Source organism: Monoraphidium neglectum, assembly GCF_000611645.1.
Source record: "Monoraphidium neglectum strain SAG 48.87 unplaced genomic scaffold scaffold03127, whole genome shotgun sequence".
Lineage (NCBI taxonomy): Eukaryota > Viridiplantae > Chlorophyta > Chlorophyceae > Sphaeropleales > Selenastraceae > Monoraphidium > Monoraphidium neglectum.
This window is the reverse complement of record NW_014010501.1, coordinates 1-7,141: the sequence shown is the minus strand read 5'-3', so window position 1 is coordinate 7,141 and position 7,141 is coordinate 1. Positions and strand designations below refer to the sequence as shown.

Genomic DNA, 7,141 nt, shown 5'->3' with positions numbered 1-7,141 from the left:
CACACACACACAAAACACCCTCCCGCCCGCCCCCCCAGGCCACCTTGAGCGGTGTCCTGACTGCGGGCATGTTTTTCTTCATCTCTAATGCCAAGCCCCTGGAGCAGCTGTCCCCCATTCGGCCCCACCCCTCCATATTCAACCTCTACTTCTTTGGCAGCCTCATAGGGCAGTTCGCAGCGCAGCTGGCGTTCCTGATCTTCATGTACCGGTGGGGGGGGGGGGGAAGAGGTGGCGCCGGGTGCTGGGCGCAGAGGGTGCACGGGGGCCGGATTTTGCGGTGGCGCTTTTGGAGGTGATGTGGCAGGTCGAGTACGCGAGGGGTTGCTGGGTTGAGGTTGGTGGGTCTGTCGAGGTGGGGCATCCACTGTGGCCCATGGCCGGCCAGCAGCCCCCCAAGCATCGAGCTGCCGCCTCATCACCGCCTTGCATGGGCAAGACATGTCTGCGCATGCTCGCGGACAGCTGGCTGGTATTCAGGTGGTGGCGCTTGTTCGTCGCGTTGCGTGGAGCGGCGGCGATAGGGTTCACAGGACAGGCGTCCTCCATCGCATCGCGGGGCCCAGAAGCAACCGTGAGCCCGCAGCCAGATGCCCACAATGCACACCCGCGCCTTCCCGCCGCGCGCCGCCGCCTCGGCCCCTCCCCATCCCCCCCCCCCCAAAAAAAAATCCCAACGCGCCGCCGCAGGGCCGCGCTGGGCGCCATGCCCGAGGAAGAGGCCCAGGACAGCGAGAGCGACTTCAAGCCTAACCTCGTCAACAGCGTGTGTTACCTCGTGGAACAGGTGGGAGCGCGCGCGCGTGTGTGTGTGTGTGTGTGTGTGTGTGTGTGTGTTGTGGGTTGGATGCCTGCACCCGGAACCCTTGGGGCGGAGTGGTTGGGTTCCATCCCGGTTCCCTGAACCCCGAAACCCTGGGGGCATGGGCGCCCCTCGTTTCCGCCACTGCATGCTAACGGGGCTTGCAGGCAATAAATGAAGGGCTAGAAGCAGGGCAGGGGGGCTGCATGATGCGGCCCTCGCCAGCACATGGCGGGCGGCCGCAAGATGCCGAGTTGGGGGCGCGCCGAGCGCATGCTGTTCACAAACAAGCGCGCATGCGTGCACGCGCCCGAATAGGCATGTGCCTGCACACATGCAGAATCGCAAGAATCCCCCACCGCCTCGTATACACACACATTAAGATGCACAAACGTGCACACATGCAACTGCATGCACGCACCCCTGCAACCCAGACCGTCCAGCTGTCGACGTTTGCGGTCAACTACGTGGGCCACCCCTTCAACGAGTCGCTGCGCGAGAACAGGGGCATGCGCATGTCACTCACCTACGCCGGCGGCTTCCTGCTGCTGCTGGTGCTGGAGGTGGTGCCGCAGCTCAACGAGAGGTGGGGGCGCACGCGTGGGGACACCATGTGTGTGTGTGTGTGTGTGTTTATGTGTGCGCGTGTGCATGTAGATGCGTGAGTGTGGGTGTGTCAGCGCACTCGTGTGCGGGTATGCACCCGTGCGTTTGCAGGTGCAGGTGCGCCGCCCGGACCGCAGCCGCCTGCTGCCCTGATCGCCCTGGTTGCCGTCGCAGCACACCCGAGCGTCACCCCAAGCCGTGCCCAAACCCTCGGCCTGGCTGGCCGACCCGTCACGTGCCCCGCGGTCCGACCGGCGGCCCCGCCTCGCCCGACCACCGGCCTCGCAATATGCCGTGCCCCCGCCCTCCCCTGCAGCTTTGGCCTCGTGCCGATTCCATCTGAGCTGCGAGCCAACTTCATAGCAGGCGCCGTGTGCACGGTCCTCTTCTGCAACGGCTGGGAGCGCATGCTCCGCAACCTCGTGCCCGCACGCACGCCGCCGGCGCGCGTCTTCATCACCCACAAAGCCGAGCTGCAGAGAGCGCGGGCGGCTGCGGGCGCGGCAAAGAAGCGGGAGTGATCGGAGACCTGTGATTGTTGTGGCGGCCGCGGGGGGCTGCGGCGGTGTCAGGTCTCACGGACCATGTGACGGGGTGTAACGAGTCGTGAACGGTCACCACCGTACTTGACCTGAGGGTGTCACCCCTGGTGACGGTGTGGTGCCCGCGGCCACGGCCGGCCGATCGCCGCGAGGGCTGCGCGCTCCTGATGGGCTCTGGTAATACTGCCTGTCGGCGCGGCTCGGCGGGGGGCGCGGCGGCCGCCTGCTCTCGAACGCCCAGTCCTGGCCACTCATTCCGCGGCTGGGTGACATGCGCCTGCCGCCAGTACGCGTCCCAGCCAGGCCCACGCGTCGGGTGACGCCCCTGGCTGGTGACTTTGGACTCCAGCAGTTACTTTATTCAAGCAAATTGCGCTTTGTCAGCCTGCAAAACGCAGTGGTGGGAGTCAAGCGGCTGGCTGGGCAAGGTTGTGTGGCGGAGGACGGGCGGTGGCGGGACAAATCGGTGGCCAAGGGTGAGCACCCATGATTTGAGAGGATTTGCGGGTGAGCTGGGTCTCAAGTCGGTGGGGAGCGGCCTGTTCACTGTCCAGGGTCGCCTGCTGCCGTTGGCTGGTGCAGCGCAGCCAACCAGTGCGGCTCAGGGCATGGGCACCACCGCCCTTCCAAAGGTGTGCCGCTGCGCATGACTCATTGAGAGGCAGCTACGGTGGTGGCCTTCACCCAATCCACGAGCACTTCTTCTTTGTCATATTTGCGCGGCTCCTATCACATCAATCGCGTCTAGAGTACATTTCACGGTTATTGCAGGTCACTGGGCGGGCTGCCGGTTCATCAGGCTTACTTGCCGCGTGTATCAGCATTTCAAGTTTTCTACCAACATTGAGCCTATATTAACAAGTGCAGCAGTGGTGCGTGCGGGCGGGCGTGCACCCCGCACCAAAAGCGGCGCCCAGTGCGAACCACGAGGCTTGTCATCGCCTGCAATAACACAGCATGCTCCCCATGGTTCAGAGCCCCAGGCTGGCTTTGTATCTTATTATTGAATCACTGGATAGTGACATGCATCACGTGTGGTGCGGCACACACTCAACTGTCGCGCCTTGCGAGCGTCACCGTTCCCAGCATCTTCCCACGTGCGCTTTTCCCATCAGCTTTTGTCAACGCCCTCCGTGCCCAATACGCAGCAACTCGCGTCTCAGACGCAATGATGGCTGCACAATGGAACATTTGCACGGATACTGTCTTCCTTAGCAGTCCGGGCAGTAGGGGCGCCGCAGCGGTGGCGCCGCCCTCACAAGCCGCTCCCTGCCCTTGCGGTGTGGCGCACCCGGCGACTGGCGCCTGCCCGCAGCTGGCGCCTGCGGCCCTGCACTCCAACAGCCCTGAAAGGTGTGCACCCGACTCATCCAACCCCCGCTTGCCGCACGCCTTGCCTTTGACGTGGCCTCGCTGCGCCGCGTTGTGCGCAGCAGTCCGTTGGCGCGAAGTTCTCGGCCGCAGCAGGTGTCATCCTCCTCCAGACCCGGTAACCCCTGTGCCCAACCCACCCTTCGCCCCACGCCATTCATCTGTTAGCAGGAGCAATTGTTCAAGGGGTACATCGGCGGGAGGGTGCACCATGCACGCGGAGCTGGCATGGGCCGCCGGCCTGGCGGCCGCCCAGTGTGCCGACCAGGCCGGGCTTACACCCTCCAAACTCGGGCAGCTCCAGCTTCCTGCGCGGCTAAAGTCAAGTCAAGCACAGCGCAAACAAACTGCACCTCTCAAGCAGCCGCTGCTGCGGCGGCCTGTGGAGCCTTGCACGCAGCCGCGAGCGCCGGTGCAGGCGACGCGCACGGCGCCCCGAGCGGCCGGCGGCTGGTCATGGCCCGCGCCGGCGCCGGCCCACGCATCCGACGAGAGCAGCAGCAGCAGCATTGCCGCGAGTGCCAGCGGCGCCACGGGCAAGCGACCGCGCGCTGCGTCTGAAAGGGCTCGCAATGCGGCGGCGACTCCTGGGGACGAGCAGGTCGCCGCTCCCGAGTCGGGGTCCCTGCGCTCCCTGCTGGTCTGTGCACTCTGGGGCGGCCGCTACGCGGCCGCCGGCCGGCGCACGGGCGACGAGGAGGACGAGGGCGGCGAGGAGTGCGACAGCGGCGGCATCGAGAGCCTCGCACGCACGCTGCGCAGCCGGCCGGAGCTGCTGCGCCTGCTGGTCTCCTGCGAGCAGCAGCTGAGCGGCGCGGCGGACGCCGCGGCCGCGCGCAAGCGGCAGCGGCTGGCTGACGCATCTGCGTATGCGTACGCGTACGCGTGGGCCCACCAAGCGCAGCAGCCGTGGCCGGCAATGCAGTGGCTGGCGCGCTGACTGTGCTCGCACGGCAGAGACAAGCGGCACGGTTGCGCGGCCGTGGCTGCCAGGCGGCAGTTCTGACGGTTGATTGATCCCCTTTCCGATGATGCTTTGCAGTGGCCGCCAGCCTGTCGAGCGCGGCGTTTTCATTGCTTTGAAGTGGGGTGTGGCAGCTGCAGCCGTCATTAGCGGCGCCCACACACTCGAATCATTTACCCCCCCCCCCCCCACACACATATACCCACAACCACACACATACACACACATTCGTCATTTTGCAATCCCGTTGGCAGGGATTTTACTGCTTTTTCTCTCGGGGCGGACCCGAAAGACCCACATGCACTTTCCACCTGTGATGCTCTCAGTATGACGGCGCGCGCGTTGACAGCACTGATCCACCACTTGCGTGGCACCGCCCGGGGCTATGCATAGCTGCTGCTATCCGCTTTGCACTGCGACACACTTCTGGGGCTGGGGGGGCCGTACTGCTGTATCGTTCGGGCATCGAGCCACATCTTGGCTCAGGACCGTTTGCAGCCCAAGGCTGGCATGCGTGTGCACTGCTTCGATCCGGCACTGTTTTGATCCGACACACCCTCAGGCAAACAGTAGACGGCACTGATGAGCAGGTGGCACAGCCCGAGTTCTTTGCATATAGGCCTGTGAATAGCTTCAGGACCGCCCAAGTGGGTGACTGATGATGAAGCTGCTAGCCTGCTTTTTCAGAGCCTCATGCTGGCTCTGGCAACACTGCTGAACACAATATTTGTAACATGTACCCACGAGCTGCACGGCACTTGCCGCGCGATATGGGCAGGAGACGCGTGGCCTGCACCAGGCCACACCATCTTGGCATTGCCCTCTTTGGCAGCTTCGGCTCCAAACAGTGCATGGGCGGGAAAGCACCTCCCTCAAAGCACTGTGTTGTGCGAACGAAAGGGCGGCCCCCGTTGTGGACGCAGCTGTGAACTGCTGCCCTCAAACAAGCGCCAGCATGGATTGCGACTGCGAAAGGGGGGGCGAGGCGGGTCCCCTTGAAGGCTCGGTCCATGCGGACTGCAGATAGGCTGCATGGCACGACAACATCACAGCCGGCCGGCAGCCACCTGCGGGTGCAAGGGGTCGGCATTGCAGGCCCCCTCCCAAGACAACCACAAGGACACAGACCGCAGGAGCTGTCGCACACGGCCCGCAGGCACCAGCCCCGCAGCGCACAGCCACGCGCCGAGTACGTCACCCAAGGGGCCCCCCTCCCCCCCCTCACCATCATGTCTTTGATGACCCAGCGCGGCGGCAGCACGCGGCCGTCGGGCAGCACCGTGCCCTGGGCCTCCTGCTGCAACCCCCAGAAGTAGAACACCTGGCGGCGGCAGCGGCATGCAGGAATGGTGCGTTGCAATAGCTGGCAGGGGTGCGGCGAAGCCGTGTGGGGGAAACCAAGTCACATAGCCGGGGATGGAAAGAGGCGCCTCATCCATCCACCCTTCAAGCGAGGGAGTCTGTGTGCCGTTCGTGCCGTCGCAGGCGGATATGCGTCGCAAGAACGCCCTACAAACGGATCAGCACGCCGCGGCCTCCACTGCCCCCATCGCACATGTAAACGCACACTCACACACTCACACATTCATGCACACATATATACAGACGGACACTGACACACACACACACACACTCTCTCTCCTTCTCTCGTATTTACACACACAACACAGCACTTGCATCTTCAAAGCCTACACCCCCTCACAACCATCACCACCCATCCCCCCCTGACACACACACCCCCCACACACACACCTTCTGGATGGAGTTGGGGGAGCCGTCCATGACGTTCCCAAACTTGTCGCGGATGCACTTGATCTGCTGGCAGTTGAACTGCACCACCACCAGGGGCTCGTCGTCGATGGCCTTGAGCTCCACCAGCTCCACCTCCCCCACAAACAGGATGGTGGGGTCCTCCACCAGGCCCTGGGCCAGGAGGGGGGGGCACAAGAGGTGTGTGGTTGTGTGCCCGTGCGCATGCTTGCGTGCGTGTGTGTCTGTGTGTGGGGGGTTGCGCGCGTGCATACAAGGGCGTGCGTGCAACAGTGTGTATGCGTGTGTGTGTGCGTGTGTGTGTGTGTGTGTGCATATAAGTGTGTGTGTTGTACTTTTGAAGGCACTTGCGTGCATAGTGGTGTGTGTGTAACACTTTTTGAGGCAATCAGAAGGAAATGCAGGTTTGCGGGCGCGACAAGGCGTGAGGGAGGCGTGCAAGTCGCATTTTGGGGGCGCTTGGGTGACGGGAGCACGAGGAGGAGGGCGGGAGGTTTGGCATACCAAGTGGCATTATCGCTTGCGCAGTGTCTGGTGCCGATGACGCACAAAACTCAAGACCTGTACTATCATCCCCCTTCATGAGGGGCCCCGCTCTGCCCCTGTTTTCCTGCCCTTACCACCCCCCCCTCCCCGCTGCACATTGTGCCGCGGCCCGTATCAGCGTCGCGCCCGCCGCACCTCTGCCTGGAAGTGCCTAAAGATGCCGGCGAACCGCTCCATGAGCTCTGGGCCGCAGTGCTGCCCCAGGGTGGCCAGGTCGTGCGTCAGGTACGCCTTGACAACCTGGAGGGGTGGGTGCGTGCGTGCGTGTGTGCGTGCGTGTGTGTGTGTGTGTGTGTGTGTGTGTTGGATGTGTGTGCACGTGTCTGTGTCTGTGCGCACACCACCGTCAACACCGGGCGACACCACCACCCCCCCCCCCCGGGGATGTGCGCTGCCCACCAGGGGTGCGTCCTTCTTGACCCCGGCCAGGAGGCGGCTCATGTCAAAGGAGGGGTCGCGCGACAGGATGGTGGCCATAGCACTTGCAGCATCTGTCTTGCCAAACACGCGCTCCTTGATGTCCTGGGGGAGGAGTGGGCG

General features: G+C 64.0%; 3 protein-coding genes across 3 annotated transcripts; 2 read left to right on the top strand and 1 right to left on the bottom strand.

The window, feature by feature from the left end:
• Positions 1-68: 68 nt before the first annotated feature.
• On the top strand, positions 69-1,929 carry MNEG_12219 (hypothetical protein; the record flags this gene model as incomplete). Its single annotated transcript, XM_014039311.1, has 4 exons — positions 69-211; positions 691-787; positions 1,237-1,388; positions 1,725-1,929. The coding sequence occupies 4 exons, from the start codon at positions 69-71 to the stop codon at positions 1,927-1,929; spliced, it is 597 nt and encodes a 198-aa protein (XP_013894765.1).
• Positions 1,930-3,532: 1,603 nt separating this feature from the next.
• Positions 3,533-4,261, top strand: MNEG_12218 (hypothetical protein; the record flags this gene model as incomplete). The annotated part of the gene is made up of 1 exon (XM_014039310.1): positions 3,533-4,261. One exon carries the CDS (start codon positions 3,533-3,535, stop codon positions 4,259-4,261), a length of 729 nt encoding a protein of 242 aa, XP_013894764.1.
• Positions 4,262-5,331: 1,070 nt separating this feature from the next.
• On the bottom strand, positions 5,332-7,078 carry MNEG_12217 (hypothetical protein; the record flags this gene model as incomplete). Its single annotated transcript, XM_014039309.1, has 5 exons — positions 5,332-5,352; positions 5,511-5,606; positions 6,038-6,208; positions 6,737-6,841; positions 7,001-7,078. 5 exons carry the CDS (start codon positions 7,076-7,078, stop codon positions 5,332-5,334), a joined length of 471 nt encoding a protein of 156 aa, XP_013894763.1.
• Positions 7,079-7,141: the final 63 nt, after the last annotated feature.